Raw genomic sequence first — 21,523 nt, 5'->3', positions numbered from 1 at the left:
CTATGGGGTGCTGTCTGTACGGAGTTTGCACCTTCTTTAGTTTAGTTTAGAGATACAGCGCGGAAACAGGCCCTTTCTGCCCATCAGGTCCGCGCCGACCAGCGATCCCTGCACATTAACACTATCCTATACCCAATAGGTAAATGTTTTTACATTTACCAAGCCAATTAACCTGCATACATAGAAACAGTGAAAATAGGTGCAGGAGGAGGCCATTCGGCCCTTCGAGCCAGCACCGCCATTCATTGTGATCATGGCTGACCATCCACTATCAGTAACCCCTGCCTGCCTTCTCCCCATATCCCTTGATTCCACCAGCCCCTAGAGCTTCATCTAACTCTCTTTAACCATTTAACCATATAACAATTACAACACGGAAACAGGCCATCTCGGCCCTACAAGTCCGTGCCGAACAACTTTTTTCCCTTAGTCCCACCTGCCTGCACTCATACCATAACCCTCCATTCCCTTCTCATCCATATGCCTATCCAATTTATTTTTAAATGATACCAACGAACCTGCCTCCACCACTTCCACTGGAAGCTCATTCCACACCGCTACCTCTCTCTGAGTAAAGAAGTTCCCCCTCATGTTACCCCTATACTTCTGTCCCTTAATTCTGAAGTCATGTCCTCCTCTTGTTTGAATCTTCCCTATTCTCAAAGGGAAAAGCTTGTCCACAAAGGGAAAAGCTTGTCCACTCTGTCTATCCCTCTCATCATTTTAAAGACCTCTATCAAGTCCCCGCTTAACCTTCTGCGCTCCTTGGAATAAAGACCTAACTTTTAAATCCATCCAGTGATTTGGCCTCCACTGCCCTCTGTGGCAGGTAATTCCATAAATTCACAACTCTCTGGGTGAAAAAGTTTTTTCTCACCTCAGTCTTAAATGACCTTCCCTTTATTCTAAGACTGTGGCCCCTGGTTCTGGACTCGCCCAACATTGGGAACATTTTTCCTGCATCTAGCTTGTCCAGTCCTTTTATAATTTTATATGTTTCTATAATAATTTTATATGTTTCTATACCCTCTGACTAAAGAAATTCCTCCTCATTTCCTTCTTAAAAGGACATCCTTTGAATCTGAGGCTGTGACCTCTAGTCCTAGACTCTCCCACTAGTGGAAACATCCTCTCTACATCCACTCTATCCTGGTCTTTCACTATTCAGTAAGTTTCAATGAGGTTCCCCTTCATTCTTCCAAACTCCAGCGGGTACAGGCCCAGTGCCGTCAAATGCTCATCAATGCAAAATGATCCTTCTCCCCGTGACCAGCGTGGGTTTTCTCAGGGATGTCCGGGCTTCCTCCCGCACTCCAAAGACGTGCAGGTTTGACGGTCGATTGGCTTGGTGTAAATGTAAATTGTCCCGGGAGTGTGTGTGTGTGTGTGTGTGTGTGTGTGTGTGTGTGTGTGTGTGTGTGTGTGTGTGTGTGTGTGTGTGTGTGTGTGTGTGTGTGTGTGTGTGTGTGGTCGGGGGGGGGGGGGGGGGGGGAGGGCAGTGTTAATCTGCGGGAATCGCTGGTCGGGGCGGACTGGGTGGGCCGAAGGGGGCCTGTTTCCGCTCCGTATCTCAAAAAATTAATCTAAACCAAACAGAAACAATGTGTGGATTGCTCAGTAGCAATTTGTGTACACTTTGTCTTTCTGAGATTGGAGTTGACTCGAGGAGTGGACGAGATTGGCAAAATCTCCCGGTCGACAGGCTCTTGAAGCAGGCCGGGAGTCCCCTTGAGTTACAGTGTTGCTGTCAACCGTGATGTCTATCTACACCAGATTTTGTTTTACATTTAATTTACTTCCAATTGACTTCTCTGATAGACAAGTTTTGCAAAATGCAATAGTGTAACAAGTCTTTGAGGAAAAGACGGATTATAAGGTGATGATTGTAGTGTTTCTAATTGTGGGGATAAATAGAACAACATTGTTACTCTGCACTTGGAACATGGAGCGGTGCCCAGCACAGCATCAGGCCCTTCGGCCCACAATCTCCATGCTCAACATGTTGCAAAGTTAAGGGTCTGTCCCACTTGGGCGACCTAATTGGCGAGTTTAGAAGAGTTTAGGAGAGTTTGAAAAAATGTCATGTTGAAGACCTCCTTCAACTATGTTGAAGACTAGCTACACTAACTTTGGGAAAATTGGACACCGAAAAGTGGAGGGTGAAGACGACCTTCCTTCGACTATGATGAAGACTATCTACGACTACCTTTGACTACCCTCGATTACCTACGACTAACGTGCCGACCTACTACGACTAAACCTACGAGTATGTTGGCGACCTTTATTTTTACTCGTGGGCATTTTTACACCATCCTACACCCACTAGAGACAATTTTTACATTTACCAAGCCAATTAACCTACAAACCTGCACGTCTTTGGAGTGTGGGAGGAAACCGAAGATCTCGGAGACAACCCACGCAGGTCACGGGGAGAACGCGCAAACTCCGTACAGGCAGCACCCGTGGTCGGGATGGAACCCGGGTCTCTGGCGCTGTGAGGCAGCGACTCAACTGTTGCGCCTCTACCGTGCCACCCTTCTTCTCCCCGCTCCCGTCCTGCAGACGGCGCAGAGACTTCGAAGCGCGCACGGTCGCATGTCGTGAGACTTACGTATATGCAGTCCTGCTTGTAGCGAATGTGCAGGTTATGCATGATTGCCCCTTCGTGCAGGTCCGCCAGGCTCGCCATGTCCTCCAGGCCATCCACGCTGCTCGTGTGCATCACCGCAACCTTCTCCCTGGTCAACGCGTTCACCTTATACGTGTACACCTGGTCAAAGGAAAAGACAGGTAACTTCAGACAATAAACAATAGGTGCAGGAGTAGGTCATTCGGCCTTTCGAGCCAGCACCACCATTCAATGTGATCATGGCTGATCATCCCCAATCAGTACACCGTTCCTGCCTTCTCCCCATATCCCCTGACTCCACTATCTTTAAGAGCCCTATCTAGCTCTCTCTTGAAAGCATCCAGAGAACCAGCCTCCACCGCCCTCTGCAGCAGAGAATTCACCACTCTCTGTGAGAAAAAGTGTTTCCTCGTCTCAGTTCTAAATGGCTTACCCCTTGTTCTTAAACTGTGGCCCCTGGTTCTGGACTCCCCCAACATCGGGAACATGTTTCCTGCCTCTAGCGTGTCCAAGCCCTTAACAATCTTATATGTTTCAATGAGATTACCCTCTCATCCTTCTAAACTCCAGAGTATACAAGCCCAGCTGCTCCATTCTCTCAGCATATGACAGTCCTGCCATCCCAGGAATTAACCTTGTAAACCTACACTGCACTCCCTCAATAGCAAGAATGTCCTTCCTCGTCACGTACAAGTAAATCACACGTGAACACGCCGCGCGCACGGAGATGCGTGAAATTACAGAGGCAGCACGGTAGCGCAGCGGGTAGAGTTGCTGCCTCATGGCGCCAGAGACCCGGGTTTGTACAAACACGAGACTAACACTATCCTACACCCACAATAGGGGACAATTTACATTTACACCAAGTCAATTAACCTACAAACCTGTACATCTTTGTAGTGTGGGAGGAAACCGAAGATCTCGGAGAAAACCCACGCGGTCACGGGGAGAACGTGCAAACTCCGTACAAACAGCACCCGTAGTTAGGATCGAACCCGGATCTCTGGCGATGTGAGTCAGCAACTCTACCGCTGCGCCACCGTGCCGCACATATCCATGTACCGGTCCAAACTATAACCACATTTAAGATACTATAACATTTAAAGTACATTCGGACAGGTTCGTGGATAGGACAGTTTTGGAGGGACATGGGCCAAACGCAGGCAGGTGGGAGTAGTGTAGGTAGGGCACGTTGGTGGGTGATGGGCATGTTGGGCCGAAGGGCCTGTTTCCACGCTGTATCACTCCATGACTTCACATACCTTTTACATGCTGTGATAGTGACTGTCTTTAGTTCAGTTTAGTTTATCGTCACGTATACCGAGGTACAGTGAAAAGCTTTTGTTGCATGCTGACCAGTCAGCAGAAAGACAATACTTGATTACAATCGAGCCGTCCGCAGTGTACAGATACAGGATAAAGGAATAACATTTAGTGCAAGGTAAAGTCTGATCAAAGATAGTCCGCGGGTCTTCGATGAGGTAGATGGGAGCTCATGGCTGCTCTTTAGTGTAGCTGGGACATTGTTGGCCAGTGTGGGCAAGTTGGGCTGAAGGGCCTGTTTCCATGCTGTATCACTCTATGACTAGTGTAGCTGGGACATTGTTGGCCAATGTGGGCAAGTTGGGCTGAAGGGCCTGTTTCCATGCTGTATCACTCTATGACTAGTGTAGCTGGGACATTGTTGGCCAGTGTGGGCAAGTTGGGCTGAAGGGCCTGTTTCCATGCTGTATGACCAGTGTAGATGGGACATGTTGGCCGGTGTGGGCTGAATGGGACATGTTGGTCAGTGTGGGCTAGTTGGGCTGAAGGGCCTGTTTCCATGCTGTATCACTCTATGACTCTATCGCATTGGAAGTTACACTCAACAGGGCAGGAAGCGTGGAAGGTTAAATGCCTTGGAAAATATGCTTGGAATGTATAAGTCCAAACAGTGGGACACAGCACAGCGGAATGGTTACATGAAGATCTCCTCTGGGACGGGGGGGGGGGATGGGAAGATGGAAGAAGATTTGTTTGTACAAGTACTCCTCGTGGCTGAGAACGTGGATGTTTGCTTTATCCTTGAATTACACGCTGATTAAACTGGAGGACATGCTGACATGACATCACAGCTAGGCCTGGGAACAGCTCTGGCCAAGACCGCAAGGCACTGCAGAGTCATAGATGTGGCCCAGTCCGTCACACAGACCACACTCCCCACCATATACTCTGTCCACACTCCACGCTGCCTCAGGTAAAGCCTTGCTTCCATGCTGTATCGCCACACAGTTTGGTCGTCATGGTGGCGCAGCGGTAGAGTTGCTGCCTCGCAGCGCCAGAGACCCGGGTTCGATCCTAACTACGGTCGCTGTCTGTACGGAGTTTGCACATTCTCCCCGTGACCCGCGTGGGTTTTCTCCGAGATCTTCGGTTTCCTCCCACACTCCAAAGACGTGCGGGTTTGTAGGTTAATTGGCTTGGTGTAAATGTGAAAGTGTCCCTAGTGTGTGAAGTGTGGTCGGCGCGGACTCAGTGGGCCGAAGGGCCTGTTTCCGCGCTGTATCTCTAAACTAATGGTGCTGGGAATTTTTGGTGAAACATTCTTATCTTTCCCTTGGCCCACACAACTTGCATCAATCAACGGAGCAAAATAGAGTCACATGGAATAATTGAAGTGTTTTTAAATAACCGGCAAGCTCGCTGGCGCTCATAATGGCTTTTTGTGTTCCATTGTCGAGGGCGAACATGAGTTAGGAATGAATGAAAACTTTCAGTTGAACACCAAACCTGGCCTGACTCTTGACGTTAACATTATATAAATCAACTCATTTCAGTTTAGTGTTTTTAGGTCAGAGATACAGCACGGAAACAGGCCCTTTGGCCCACCGGGTCCGCGCCGACCAGCGATCCCCGCACACGAACACTATCCTACACCCACTAGGAACAATTTTTTTATGTTTACCAAGCCGATTAACCTACAAACCTGTACGGCTTTGTAATGTGGGAATAAACCGAAGCTCTCGGAGGAAACCTACGCAGGTCAGAGGGAGACAATTGACGCAGGAATAGGCCATTCGGCCCTACGAGCCAGCACCGCCATTCAATGTGATCATGGCTGATCATCCCCAATCAGTGCCCCGTTCCTACCTTCTCCCCATATCCCCTGACTCTGCTATCTTTAAGAGCCCTATCTAGCTCTCTCTTGAAAGCATCCAGAGAACCGGCCTCCACCACCCTCTGAGGCAGAGAATTCCACACTCGCAACTCTCTGTGAGAAAAAGTGTTTCCTCATCTCCATTCTAAATGGCTTACCCCTTATTCTTAAACTGTGGCCACTGGTTCTGGACTCCCCCAACATCGGGAACATGTTTCCTGCCTCTAGCGTGTCCAAACCCTTAGTAATCTTATACGTTTCAATAAGATCCCCTCTTATCCTTCTAAACTCCAGAGTGTACAAGCCCAGCCACTCCATTCTCTCAGCATATGACAGTCCAGCCATCCCGGGAATTAACCTTGTAAACCTACGCTGCACTCCCTCAATAGCAAGAATGTCCTTCCTCAAATTAGGGGACCAAAACTGCACACAATACTCCAGGTGAAAACGTACAAACTCCGTACAGACAAGCACCCGCAGTGGGGATCGAACCCGGGTCCATGGCGCTGCATTCGCTGTAAGGCAGCAACTCTACCGCTGCGCCACCATGACCGCCCAGTGTGTTAGTTTAACGAGTTAAAACTAGCACATTTCCCAAAATAAAGGCGAATTGAAAGACTGATTTGTAAGCCTTGCAAAATTTGTCAAGGGGAAATGGAGGAACCAAGAACCAGAGGATATAGGTTTAAGGTGAGAGGGGAAAATTCAATTTAGAGATACAGCCGGGAAACAGGCCCTTCGGCCCGCCAAGTCCATGCTGACCAGTGATCCCCATACACTAACACACACTACACACACTCGGGACAATTTTTAGCAGTTTTTTTTAAACCTACAAACCTGCACGTCTTTGGAGCGTGGGAGGAAACACGGAGAAAACCCACGTGGTCACATGGAGAACGTACAAACTCCACACAGACAGCGTCCGTAGTCAGAATCTGATAGGAATCTCAGGGGCGACGTTCTCTCACAAAGGGTGGTGGGTGCACGGAACGAGCTGCCAGACGAGGTAGTTAAGGCTGGTACTAGAAGAACATTTTAAAGACATTTGGCCAGGAAGGATTTAGAAGGATACGGCCAAACGCGGGCAGGTGAGACTAGTTTAGATGGGGCATCATGGTCCATGGCTGTTGGGCCGAAGGGATCTTCATCCATGCCCCTTGTTACCTACTAAGTAAGTATATGTCGACACAAGGAACTGCTTAGTTATAGAGTGACACAGCATGGAAACAGACCCTTCGGCCCATCTTGTCCACGTCGGCCAATATGTCCCAGCTACACAAGTCCCACCTGCCTGCTCTCGGTCCATATCCCTCCAAACCTGTCCTATCCATGTACCCGTCTAACTGTTTCTAAAACGCTGGGATAATTCCAACCTCAACTAACTCTTCCGGCAGCTTGTTCCATACACCCACTACCCTGTGTGTGAAAAAGTTACCCCTCAGATTCCTATTAAATCTTTTCCCCTTCATCTGAAACCTATGTCCTCTGGTCCTCGATTCCCCTACTCTGGGCAAGAGACTCGGTGCGTCTACCTGATCTATTCCTCTCATGATTTTGTACACCTCTATAAGATCATCCCTCATCCTCCTGCGTCCCAGGGAATAGAGACCCAGCCTGCTCAACCTCTCCCTGTAGCTCACACCCTCGAGTCCTGGCAACATCCTCGTAAATCTTCTCCGCACCCTTTCCAGCTTGACAACATCTTTCCTATAAAATGGTCCCCAGAACTGAACACAATACTCTAAATGCGGTCTCATCAATGTCTTATACAACTGCAACATGACCTCCCAACTTCTATACTCTGACTGATGAAGGCCAACGTGCCAAAAGCCTTTTTGACCACCTTGTCTACCAGCGACTCGACCTTCAAGACACCATGCACTTGTACTCAGGCAGCATCTGTGGAGAGCATGGATCGGTGACGTTTCAGATCAGGACACTTACGTCGTGCCTTCTTCTCTCTTCCAGCTTTCTTTCCCCTCTACAATCAGTCTGAAGAAGGGTCCTGACCGAAAACGCCATCTAACCATGTTCTCCAGAGATGCTGCCGGACCCGCTGAGTTACTCCAGCACTCTGTGTCCGTTTGATGTGCTGTTCCTTCAGTTTATTTGTAGTCCCTTTAAACCACTCCTGATTGAAATGGCACCAATATCAGATATCATTGCATTTTGTTGCATCGTGGCCACCACAGACTCTGTGGCTGTAACTCTATATTCTACACTCTGGTGTTTATCTCTCTGCACCACATGTTATGCTGGTGTGAGCTTGACTGTACGCGTGTATGTTATGGTTTGACTGTTTAGCTCTCAAAACAAAGATTTTCTCTGTAGCTTTGTTTTGCATGTGACAATAACAAACCGATCCCAAGACCTACTTCTCTTCACTGCTACCATCATACTGCCTCGGGGATCATGACAGAAGCCTCATCGCCATCCCTGGAAGCGGCGAGGCGATGCACTCTGTCCACATGTCCAACAGCGAGCTCCATGGTCTGACATGCCTGGAACATCGGGCCTCCGTAAAGGCAACTGTGGAGGCCTCAATAGGCCCGACTATGGGTGAACTGGGGATGGGGACTGGACCTTGTGCCTTCCCTCATAATGGGAACCATTGTGGGGGGGATGTTTTTATGTTTACATTTCTTTATTACTGTTGTGTCTGTATTCTTTCTTTAGGTATGTTACAAAACCTACCTGAATTGCCATTGGGAATCTGCCCACAGCCATGTGCGCGATTTTGGCGCTGTTTGGAGGGGGCGGGTTTAAAACGCGATTTTTACTAGGCTGTACTAATCGCACATGTTCAGCCTAGTAAATCATTAACGAAAAATCGCTGCAAGACCCGGTCGCAAAAGGTATTATTAGTTTTATAGGCCTCGATAATATAGTTCTAATAGTTTTAAAATTACTGTTTCATTCCGCAACCACTCGCAGCCCCAGGGTTTTATAGAGCAAACAATTAAAGGTATGTACCTTATTTTTACATTAAATGGGGCATATATATATAACCCTATATATCAAGTTATCTATAGCGAGTAGCTCATTTTGGGCTTTTTATATCCTGCAGTATTTTTCTCGGCATTTGAGGGCACTAATCCAGCGCTATGTCAACGTTCTAAACCAGCGCGTTCCACATGAACCCACTAGAAAGCCGATTTAAATGGGCATTTATTTACAGCAATTGAACACTAAATTCCTTCCATTTGGCCTATAAATTAATGTAAATTAGATATAAAAATCATGTTATATTGTGAATTATTTGTGAATAATCTTTGGACACTTAGGCTATTTAAAAATGTTAATCTTTCCTTAAGAAATGGGCTTTTGATTATCCAAGATCACAGCTTTTTTGTAATGTCCATTGAAAATCAATAGGGAACAAGATGCTAATTTCCGAGTATGAAAATGGTCATAACTTTTTTAATACTTGAGATATGAAAGTGAATTTGGTGTCAAATTAAACTTATTGTTATGCTTTATCTGATGGGATAAATTGCAGACTTGATTTTTTAAATCTCAAAATTTTGTAACATTGCTACTTTCTTTATGTGCTGCATTGGCAAGAAGCATTTCACTACACCTAGGTGTATGTGACCAATAAAATAACCTTTGAACCTTTGAACACCCGAGCGAACGATTCTGCCTCGGCAAGGCCAGCAGCATAAACAAGGAGGCTCCGGAGACAAGCAATGGGTGACGTTTGAACAAGGGGTCGGCCATTTAGAACGGAGATGAGGAAAAACCTTTTCACCCAGTGAGTTGTGAGTCTGTGGAATTATCTGCCTCAGAAGGCGGTGGAGGCCGGTTCTCTGGATGCTTTCAAAAGAGAGTTAGATAGGGCTCTTAAAGATAGCAGAGTCAGGGGGTTATGGGGAGAAGGCAGGAACGGGGTACTGATTGCGGATGATCAGTGCTGGCTCCATGCGCCGAATGGCCTACTCCTGCACTTATTGTCTATTGTTTTGGTTTGAGACCCCTATTCAGACTCAAGGACCAGTCACACCCCGGTCACTCCCTCTTCCCCCCTCTCCTATCGCGCGAGTGGTACAGAAATGTGAAAACGCACACCTCCAGATTCAGGGACAGTTTCTTCCCAGCTGTTGTCAGGCAACTGAACCATCCTTTCAACAACCAGAGAGCAGTGCTGAACTACTATCTACCACTTTGGACATGCTTGGGACATCTTTGATCAGGCTTTGCTAACTTTACCTTGTACTAAACGTTATTCCCTTATCATGCGAACGGCTCGACTGCAACCATGTGTTGTCTTTCCGCTGACTGGTTAACACGCAACAAAAAAGCTTTTCGCTCTACCTCTCTACACGTGACAATGAGCTGGACTGAACTCGACTTATCGGGAAGAATAGACTATAGACAATAGACAATAGGTGCAGGAGTAGGCCATTTGGCCCTTCGAGCCGGCACCGCCATTCAATGTGATCATGGCTGATCATCCCCAATCAGTACCCCGTTCCTGCCTTCTCCCCATATCCCCTGACTATAAGGCTATTTTTAAGAGCCCTATCTAGCTCTCTCTTGAAAGCATCCAGAGAACCGGCCTCCAGAGGCCGAGAATTCCACAGACTCACCATTCTCTGTGAGAAAAAGTGTTTCCTCGTCTCCGTTCTAAATGACTTACTCCTTATTCTTAAACTGTGACCCCCTGGTTCTGAACTCCCCCAACATCGGGAACATGTTTCCTGCCTCTAGCGTGTCCAAACCCTTAACAATCTTATATGTTTCAATGAGGCAGCATCTATGGAGCGAAGGTATAGGTGACGTTTTGGGTCTGTAGACTGATGTCGAGACCCTTCTTCAGACTGATGTGGAGGTGTGGGGGGGGGAGGGTGCGGGGGCGGGTTCAGTCTGAAGAAGGGTCTCGACCCGAAACATCACCCATTCCTTCTTTCCATAGATGCTGCCTCACCCGCTGAGTTTCTCCAGCACTTTTGTCCGCCTTCGATTTTTCCAGCACCTGCGGTTCCTTCTTTAACAGGGTCGGAAAATTGTTCTCTGCTGTGTAAGATAGAACTAGTGATCACTGGGTCAGCACGGAATGGGTGGGCCGAAGGGCCTGTGTTTCCAGAGTCTAAAGTCATTAGGATCGTTCGGCACAAGTCTACAGTGAAGGCCTCCATCTGCTGAACACATACCTCGCGGCGTAACATGAAAATACATCAAAAACAAACTTTCAAGAAGCAAAAGATTGCATTTGCCAAAACATGTTTCTCAGGAACGGATTGGAAACAGATGTCGATCTTTCCTGCTTCAGCAAATTGCCGTATGAATCATTTTAAGGAGCAAGAATCCCAAAATAGCAAGTGCTGGAAGCAGCCAGGAACTGTTGTCAGTAGCAGTCCAAGTGGACAAATTAACATTACAAAATCCCAGCGCCCCGCTGGCAAGAATCACGCACCTCAGACACGAGGAACTGCAGATGCTGCAGTCTTAAGGGGCTGTCCCACTTACGTGTCCTTGGCACACTAATTACGCGACCTCGTGGTCGTGTTGAGGCGCGGCGGTCCCACGAAGATCCCGCGCGACTTCATGCGTCCGCACAGCCGTCAGGAGCGCGTGACGTCATTTGAAGATGGACACAAAATGCTGGAGTAACTCATCGGGACCGGCAGCATCTCCGGAGAGAAGCAATGGGTGATGTTTCGGGTCGAGACTCTTCTTCAGTCTGAAAGAAGGGTCTTGACATGAAACGTCACCCATTGCTTCTCTCCAGAGATGCTGCCGGTCCTGCTGAGTTACTCCTGCATTTTGTGTCCATCTCCAATCGTCTTGGCCCTGCTCTTTTTTTTTTTTTTTTTTTTTTAATTTATTTATTATGAAACTACTTTTATTAAAAAAAATAAAAATAAACATAGAGTATTAACAAAATCAAAGACTGCCTATGTTGACAGTTTACAGACAAACGATCATCAAATTAATATAACGTCAACTTTATCAACAAAACACTCGACCCCCAATGGCGAACAGCATTCACGGAGGCCTCCAAAGTCCCCACGGACACCGCGTGTTCCCTCTCCAGGGACAGGCGGGCACTGACGTAGACCCGGAAAAAGCTCAAGCAATTTAAACAAAATTATCAAATTAAAATATTAACATTCTTATCTATAATATATTCAAGCTCCTGTGGTGACCAGCGTTCACAGAGGGCCTCCACAGTCCCCATGGACACCGCATGTTCCTTTTCTAGGGACACGCGAGCTCGGACGTAACCCCGGAAAAGGGGCAGGCAGGTGACCACTGTGCGGCCATCGACTGCCCGCTGCCTGGACCTGCGAATGGCCATCTTGGCCTGGCCCAGGAGCAGACCGACAGGGAGACCCCCTCCTCCCTCCCATCCATCCCCCCTCTGTACCGGGTGCCCATAAATTAATAGTGTTGGACTAAAATGTAGCCAAAACTTGAGGAGCAGCCCTTTCAGATACTCGAACAGTGGCTGTAGAAGTGGGGGCGGATCCGGACCGCAACGGCCGTGAGCCCCAGGCCGAGCTCGGCGATCGTTTGCCTGCTTCTGCTGCTGTTGGAGGTGAGACGTTGCGTCGCGCCAGGGTCTTGGGCCTGTCCCACTTTGGCCGTCAGTTACACGACAGGCCGTTGGCACGCGAAGATTTAGTTTGCTACAAAAACTTCGGAGCCCCGCGCGATACCGCGCACAACTCCATACCCCTCCGCGCTTCTCAGTGACCGGCCACACGATGCTCGTGCGCCTCAACGCGACCTCGATGCTCGTGCCAAGGACACGTAAGTGGGACAGGCCCTTTAAGCAATGCACAACATTAAGGGCGGCAAGGTGGTGCAGCGCGTAGAGCTGCTGCCTCGCAGCGCCAGAGACCTGGGTTCGATCCTGACTGCAGGTTCTGTCTGTATAAAGTTCCCTGTGACTACGTGGCCTTACCCCAGTAAAGATTGTAAACTGTGCTAGTGTAGGATAGTGCGAGTGTACGGGGATCGCTGGTCAGCGCGGACTCAGTGGGCTGAAGGGCCTAGACAATAGACAATAGGTGCAGGAGTAGGCCATTCGGCCCTTCGAGCCAGCACCGCCATTCACTGTGATCATGGCTGATCATCGACACTCAGTTCCTGCCTTCCCACCATATCCCCCGACTCCGCTATCTTTAAGAGCTCTATCTAACTCTCTCTTGAAAGCATCCAGAGAACCTGCCTCCACCGCCCTCTGAGGCAGAGAATTCCACAGCCTCACAACGCTCTGGGTGAAAGATAGTCTTGCCTGTTTCCGCACTGTATCTCTAAACTAAACTAAACTGAACTAATCTTTTCTTTCAACAATGCAAACAGCTTCCTGTCTTTCCAAAAGCTCCAAGTTCGCATTAAAGAAGGTTGGCAAAAATAAAGTTAGATCATTTATCATGCTGCATTTATTAAATCTTCATTCCAATTCCAACAGTTACCATATGACTGGGAAGATTTGCTCCAGAAACTGCTGGCATTTGATACACTTTAATAGGATAATCAGAAATCGAAGATGCTACAGTGGGCTGTGTTTAGCTTTTTAGTTGAGTTCAGTTTAGTTTATTGTCACGTGTACCGAGGTACAGTGAAAAGCTTTTGTTGCGTGCTAACCAGTCAGCGGAAAGACAATACATGATTACAATCGAGCTGTCCACAGTGTACAGATACATGATAAGGGAATAATGTTTAGTGCAAAGTAAAGCCAGCCAAGTCCGATCAAGAGGGGGTCTGAAGAAGGGTTTCGGCCCTATTTCCTTTGCTCCATAGATGCTGCTGCACCCGCTGAGTTTCTCCAGCACTTTGGTCTACCTTCAAAGTCCGATCAAGGATAGTCTGAGGGTCACCAAAGAGGTACATAGTAGTTCAGGAGTGCTCTCTGGTTGTGGTAGGATGGTTCAGTTGCCTGATAACAGCCGGGGAAGAAACTGCCCCTGAATCTGGAGGCGTGCATTTTCACACTTCTGTACCTTTTGCCCGATGGGAGAGGGGGTGGCCAGGGTAGTTTAGAGGTACCGCGCGGAAACAGGCTGTTCAGCCTACCGAGTCCGTGCCGACCAGCGATTACACACTGGGGACAATTTACAGAATCCAATTCACCCACAAACCTGCACACGTCTTTGGAGTGTGTGGGAGGAAACCGAAGATCTCGGGGGAAACCCACGCGGGTCACGGGGAGAACGTGCAAACTCCGTACAGGCAGCGCCCGTGGTCAGGATCGAACTTGGATCTCTGGCGCTGCGAGGCAGCAGCTCTACCGCTGCGCCACCGTGCCGCTCGTGTCCACTCTCTATGAGCGCGCTGAGTAATCAGATTATTGTCATGCAGTTGTAATTATTAAAACTGACGCACAATGACATCGGGAGACTAATCTTATTACTGGGCAAAACTGAGGCCTCCACAGTAGTGCAGCGGTAGAGTTGCTGCCTCACACCCCTTGAGATCCAGAATCGATCCTGGCCGCAGGTGCTGTCTGTACGGACTTCGTACCATCTCCCTGTGAACCCGTGGCTTTTCTCTGGGTGCTCCCATTTCCTTCCACATCGCAAAAAGTTCCCCCTCAGATTCTTAATGAATCTTCTCCCCTTCACCTTAAACCCTTGTCTTCTGGTCCTCGATTCCCTTACTCTGGGCAAGAGACTCTGTGCGTCTACCCGATCTATTCTTCTCATTATTTTTTACACCTCTACAAGATCACCCCTCATCCTCCTGCGTTCCAAGGAATAGAGACCCAGCCTAATCAACCTCTCCCTATAGCTCACACCCTCGAGTCCTGGCAACATCCTCGCAAATCTTCTCTGTACCCTTTCCAGCTTGACAACATCTTTCCTATAACATGATGCTTAGAACTGAACACAATATTCTAAATGCGGTCTTATCAACGTCTTATACAACTGCAACATGACCTCCCAACTTCTATACTCAATATTCTGACTGACGAAGGCCAAAGTGCCAAAAGCCTTTTTGACCACCTTATCTACCTGCGACTCCACCTTCAGGGAACCATGCACCTATACTCCTAGATCCCTCTGCTCTACAACACTACCCAGAGGCCGACCATTCACTGTGTAGGTCCTGCCCTTGTCCCAAAATGCAACACCTCACACTTCTCCGTATTAAATTCCATCAACCATTCCTCCGCCCACCTGGCCAATCGATCCAGATCCTGCTGCAATCGTTCACAACCATCTTCACTATCTGCAAAACCACTCACTTTTGTTTCATCAACAAACTTGCTAATTTTGCTAATCTTGCCCACTGAGGCAGAGAATTCCACAGACTCACCACTCTATGTGAGAAAAAGTGTTTCCTCGTCTCCGTTCTAAATGGCTTACTCCTTATTCTTAAACTGTGGCCCCTGTACACTAACAGATGCTGCCTCACCCGCTGAGTTACTCCAGAATTTTGTGTCCACCTTTGATTTGATCCAGCATCCGCAGGTCTTTCAAGCATAAACTAAACTAAAACTCGGACAGCACTACTTTAGGCGAAGACACCATCGGCATTTCAGCTGATGCTCTGTTCACCCGTTTATTGCATGTTCGCACTCTGTGTCCGTGAATCTTACATCTTACAAGTGGCCCTTCACTGAGCCCAGCTTTTCTCTGCTTCAGTACTAATTAGAGGCCTGTTTCCCTTTTCTGCTTTGACCTTGCCCTTGTGTTCTCGGCAACGCGTTGTCCCGCAGTACTCCATGTTCACTTAACTGTTTGCAGGGTCTGCGCGCGTTTCTCCTCTGGCCTCTAGTCAGAGGGCGGTGAATCTGTGGAATTCACTGCCACTGACGGCTGTTTATAGAGTCGCCAACTTTCTCAACAACCAAATAAGGGACAAAAGGTCAAAATACAGGACAAATTCCCGACGGCAATTCGTTGACAGACTCGGCTGTGTCTGGGTGAATGATGAGTTGGCCCCGGGTGCTGGACTACACACAAAGCCCAGCCGGCGGGGCCAGCTGAGGAGTTTTGGCCCGGGGGCCCCGCGACGTCGCTCACACAAAGTCCATCGCCCCGTCCAACTCATGAACCGATGATCGGTCGTGAGAAGGAGGGGTGGTGGTGGTGTCGGCGGTAAGCGAAGGTCCGAAGGTCGGACAGCTGGCCAGGCTGCCGACCGACCGATCGACGGGGCCACGGGGCGAGGCGCTGCTGCTGCTGCTGCTGCACTCCATGGGCTGCACTACGTCGGGACGGGTGAGGCGGGGCCGGACGCGGCGCTCCGACCCGACAGTCCCCTCGACCCGAGTAGTAGCGGTCAAATACGGGACAAGGGCGGTCCCACACGGGACAAACCAATTTAGCCCAATATACGGGATGTCCCGGCTAATACAGGACAGTTGGCAACACTAGGGACATTATACAGAAGCCAATGAACCTACAAACCTGCACGTCAACAGTTCAGTTTAGATTATTGTCACATGTAACCGCTTTTGTTGCATTCTAACCAGTCAGCGGAAAGACAATGCATGATTACAATCGATCCGTTTACAGTTTACGGATACATGATAAGGGAATAACGTTTAGTGCAAGGTAAAGCCAGCAAAGTCCGAGGGTCACCAATGAGGTAGATAGTAGTTCAGGTCTGTTCTCCAGATGAAGTAGGATGATTTCCCAGTCAAGTTGGGAAAAGGGGAAGTACAACGGGATCTGGGGGTCCTTGTACATCAGTCAATGAAATTAAGCATGCAGGTACAGCAGGCAGTGAAGAAAGCCAATGGCATGTTGGCCTTTATAACAAGAGTATTGGAGCAAAGAGGTCCTTCTGCAGTTGTACAGAGCCCTAGTGAGACCACACCTGGAGTGTTGTGTGCAGTTTTGGTCCCCTAATTTGAGGAAGGACATTCATGCTATTGAGGGTTAATTCCCGGGATGGTGGGACTGTCATATGTTGATAGAATGGAGCGGCTGGGCTTGTAGACTCTGGGGTTTAGAAGGATGAGAGGCTATCTTATTGAAACATACAAAATTATTAAGGGTTTGGACACGCTAGAGGCAGGAAACATATTCCCCATGTTGGGGGAGTCCAGAACCAGGTGCCACAGTTTAAAAATAAGGAGTAAGCCATTCAGAACATAGACGAAGAAACACTTTTTCTCACAGAGAGTTGCGAGTCTGTGGAATTCTCTGCCTCAGAGGGCGGCGGAGGCTGGTTCTGGCACGAAGGGGCCGAATGGCCTACTCCTGCACCCATTGTCCGTTGTCGTTTTCTTTAAAAAAAGCTAAACCTGCACGTCTTTGTGGGAGAAAACTGGAGCACCCGGAGAAAACCCAAGCAGGTCACGGGGAGAACGTGCAAACACCGTACAGGCAGCACCCGTAGGCCAGGTCAGCGGCGCTGTGAGGCAGCAACTCGACGCTGTTCGCCACCCTGTGCAGCGTTGGATCCGTTAGAACACCAGCAGGTGCCGTGACCTTGACAAAGCAGCAAGATAAAATCACAAAAATAAAACTAACTGAATTCCCATGTGGACCCAATGAAAATAAAGTCTCCGGCTGTAATCTGCACCGCTCAGACATGATGTGTCTAACGCTCACACTCACACGAGAAACAGTGAACACGATTTTCCTACCATGTTTTGAATCACTCCCTCCCAACATTCTCAGACGAGCTTCAGACACATGTAAACAATTTAGACTCTACGCTTGAAAGATACAGTGTGGAAACAGGTCCTTCAGCCCACCGAGCCTGTGCCGACCCACGATCACACACACAATATCCTACACACACACACACAATATCCCCCCCCACACACACACACACACACACAATATCCCCCACACACACACACACACACGCAATATCCCACACACACACAATACACACACGTACACACACACACCACACGCAACATCAAAAGCACACACACGCAATATCACACACACACACACACACACACACACACACAATATCACACACACACACACACACACACACACACACACACACACACACACGCACACACACACACACACACGCAATATCACACACACACACACACACACATGCAATACACACACACACACACACACACACACACGGGACAATTTACAATTTACAGAAGCCAATTACTTTAAGTTCTGCACCAGGTTCCCGCATGTGTCGGCAACCTTGAACGTAAGGCTGTGGAGGCCAAGTCAGTAGATATTTTTAAGGCAGAGATTGACAGATTCCTGATTCGTACGGGTTTAGTTTAGAGATACAGCGCAGAAACAGGCCCTTCGGCCCACCGGGTCCACGCCGACCAGCGATCCCCGCACATTAACACCATCCTACACACACTAGGGACTATTTTTACATTTACCGATCCCAATTAACCTACAAACCTGCACGTCTTTGGAGTGTGGGGTGAAACCAGCGCACCCAGAGAAAACCCACGCGGTCACAGGCAGAACGTACAAACTCTGTACAGACAGCGCCCATAGTCGGGATCGAACCCGAGACTGTGTGTCAAAATGCACCTTATTTTCTTCTTAAATCTTTCCCCTCTCACCTTAAATTTGTCGACAGTGTCTGTTTTAAAAGCCTCTATAGAGTTTAGAAGGGTGAGGGGGGACCCCTCATTAAAATTTACAGAATAGTGAAAGGCCTGGATAGAGTGGATGTGGAGAGGATGTTTCCACTAGTGGGAGAGTCTAGGACCACAGGTCACAGCCTCAGAATTAAAGGATGCTCTTTTAGGAAGCAGGTGAGGAGTAATTTTGTAACTAATGGGTGGTGAATCTGTGGAATTCATTCCCACAGACGGCTGTGGAGGCCAAGTCAGTGGATATTTTTACGGCAGAGACAGATAGATTCTTGATTAGTGCGGGTGTCAGGGGTTATGGGGAGAAGGCAGGAGAATGGGGTTGAGGGGGTTAGGGATAGAGGAGGAATAGATCAGTCGTGATTGAATGGCGGAGTAGACTTAATGGGCTGAATGGCCTAATTCTGCTCCTATCCCATACGACATGACATTATAAGGCCTCTGCTGGAGACCGACTTCGGGGAGCTCCAACCGCGGGAGCCTGCGGACTGTAACATCGCGGAGCTCGCGGTCTCTGGTTAGAGACCAACTTCAGGAGCCCCAAAGCTGCAGGAACTTTGACCGCCCCGACTGCGGAAGGTTCGACTGCCCCGACTGCGGGAGAATAAAGAGGAATAAGTTTGGGCTTTATCGCCTTTACAGTTGTACAGGGCCCTAGTGAGACCACACCTGGAGTACTGTGTACAGTTGTGGTCCCCTAATTTGAGGAAGGACATTCTTGCTATTGAGACAGTGTGCAGCGTGGGTTTACAAGGTTAATTCCTGGGATGGCGGGACTGTCATATGCTGAGAGAATGGAGGGGCTGGGCTTGTACACTCTGGTGTTTAGAAGGATGAGAGGGATCTCATTGAAACATATAAGATTGTTAAGGGCTTGGACACGCTAGAGGCAGGAAACATGTTCCCAATGTTGGGGGAGTCCAGAACCAGGGGCCACAGTTTAAGAATAAGGAGTAAGCCATTTAGAACAGAGACGAGGAAACACTTTTTCTCGCAGAGAGTGGTGAGTCTGTGGAATTCTCTGCCTCAGAGGGCGGTGGAGGCCAGTTCTCTGGATGCTTTCAAGAGAGAGCTAGATAGAGCTCTTAAAAATAGGGGAGTCAGGGGATATGGGGAGAAGGCAGGAACGGGGTACTGATTGAAGATGATCAGCCTTGATCACATTGAAAGGCGGTGCTGGCTCGAAGGGCCGAATGGCCTACTCCTGCGTCTATTGTCTATTGTCCATTGTCTATTGTATTCCATCACAGTGAGGACCGTGGGGAATCCACTGTGGTGGATGTTTACATTAACTTTCATGTAGTTGTGTGTCTGGTCGTTTTTTTTAAGCATGGCTACATGGTAATTTGCATATCACTGCACCTTAATCAGTACACGTGACAATAAACTGATCTTGAAACCTTGACACCGTACAGTACCTGCCTCAATGACTCACCATCCTGGGTCGAAGACTGTCCATGTGTGTTTTAAATGCAGTTATTGCACCCGCCTCACCTGTGATAAAGCTGGCAGGTCGCCAGAGATCCCGGGTGGCCTTGCACCACCAATCATCTGTTCAACAGCCCCAGAGACAAGCCCGAAGACTGTCGTAAAAGCCCATCTGTTTCTCTAATACTCCTAAGTGTAGGCAACATATTTACTCTACTCTAGAGATGCAGCGTGGAAACCAGGCCTGTCCAGCAAGGTGTCGGAGGTTTACAGGGAGAAGGCAGGAGAATGGGGTTAGTAGGTAGAGATAGATCAGCCGTGATTGAATGATGGATTTGACTTGATGGGCCGAATGGCCTAATTCTGCTCCTATCGCTAGCGGCCTTGTGATCACCCTCCTTATCCATTGCAGCCTATTGTGGACGCAGCCCAGACCATCGCACAAACCAACCTCCCTTCCATTGACTCCCTCTACACCTCACGCTGCCTCGGCAAGGCCAGCAGCATCATCAAGGACCAGTCGCACCCCCGTCCACTCACTCTTCTCCCCTCTCCCATCAGGGCAGGGCAATGGAAGCCAATTAACCTACAAACCTGCACGTCTTTGGAGTGTGTGTGGGAGGAAACCGGAGCACCCGGAGAAAACCCACGCAGGTCACGGGGAGAACGTGCAAACTCCGCACAGACAGCACCGGTCGTCGGGATGGAACCCGGGTGTCTGATGCTGTGAGGCGGCGACTCTACCGCTGCGCCAGCGTGTCGCCCTGCTGTGTTGAATGTTGGGAAAGTCGGCGCCACACATGGAATTGATCTTGGTTTGCCGAGCAAAGCAAGAAGGGGAAGCAGTGGAAGCAGATGACAATGACGGAACCTTTATGGGATCCACCAGCAGTGCTGGCGATCCAGATGGCACATCGTGTTATACAACTCTCGCAGGAGGGATGCAACAGGAAATTAATTCAGCCGTGTTTAAGAAGGAACTGCAGATGCTGGAAAATGGAAGGTACACAAGAATACTGGAGAAACTCAGCGGGCGCAGCAGCATCTATGGAGCGAAGGAAATAGGCAACGTTTCGGGCCGAAACCCTTCTGATTAATTCAGCCGGCCTAATGTCAGCAGTGGGATCGTTAATAAACATATAACAATTACAGCACGAAAACAGGCCATCTCGGCCCTACAAGTCCATGCCGAACAAATGTAAATGTAAGCGATGTGAGCAGGCGGCACGGTGGCGCAGCGGTAGAGTTGCTGCCTCAACAGCGCCGGAGACCCAGCTTTGACCCTGACTACTGGGGCTGTCTGTGTGGAGTTTGCACGTTCTCTCCGTGACCTTCGTGGGTTTTCTCCGGTCCCCCCCCACACTCCAAAGACGTGCAGGTTTGTAGGGCTCTTGAACATAGCGGAGTCAGGAGATAGGGAAAGAAGGCAGGAACGGGGTACTGATTGTGGATGATCAGCCATGATCACATTGAATGGCGGTGCTGGCTCGAAGGGCCGAATGGCCTACTCTTGCAACCTATTGTCTATTCGGTAAATTGACCCTAATGCATGTAGGATTGTGTTAGTGTACGGGGATCGCTGGTCGGCACGGACTCGATGGGCTGAATGGCCTCTTTCCGCACTTTATCTCTGAAGTCTGTTCGCAGAGTCATAGAGTGCGGCAACAGGCCATTCGGCCCAACTTACCCACGCCGACCAACATGTCCCATCTACCACTAGATGATCTACCAGCGATCGTCCCGCATACTAACACTATCCTACACACTAGCGACAGCTTACAATTTACAATTTTTACAGAATCCAATTAACCTACAAACCCGCACG

General features: G+C 48.9%; 1 protein-coding gene across 1 annotated transcript in view; it reads right to left on the bottom strand.

Moving 5' to 3' along the window:
* LOC129705356 (unconventional myosin-X-like) overlaps window positions 1–21,523 on the bottom strand; it is a 208,885-nt gene that overhangs the window by 116,652 nt on the left and 70,710 nt on the right. Inside the window, 1 exon segment of the mRNA XM_055648890.1 lies at window positions 2,612–2,770. Within this exon segment, the coding sequence (XP_055504865.1) occupies window positions 2,612–2,770 (159 nt within the window).

The sequence above is a fragment of the Leucoraja erinacea genome, chromosome 2 (genome assembly GCF_028641065.1).
Source record: "Leucoraja erinacea ecotype New England chromosome 2, Leri_hhj_1, whole genome shotgun sequence".
Lineage (NCBI taxonomy): Eukaryota > Metazoa > Chordata > Chondrichthyes > Rajiformes > Rajidae > Leucoraja > Leucoraja erinaceus.
Note: the sequence above shows the minus strand (reverse complement) of the source record. Positions and strands in the feature narration are given on the sequence as shown.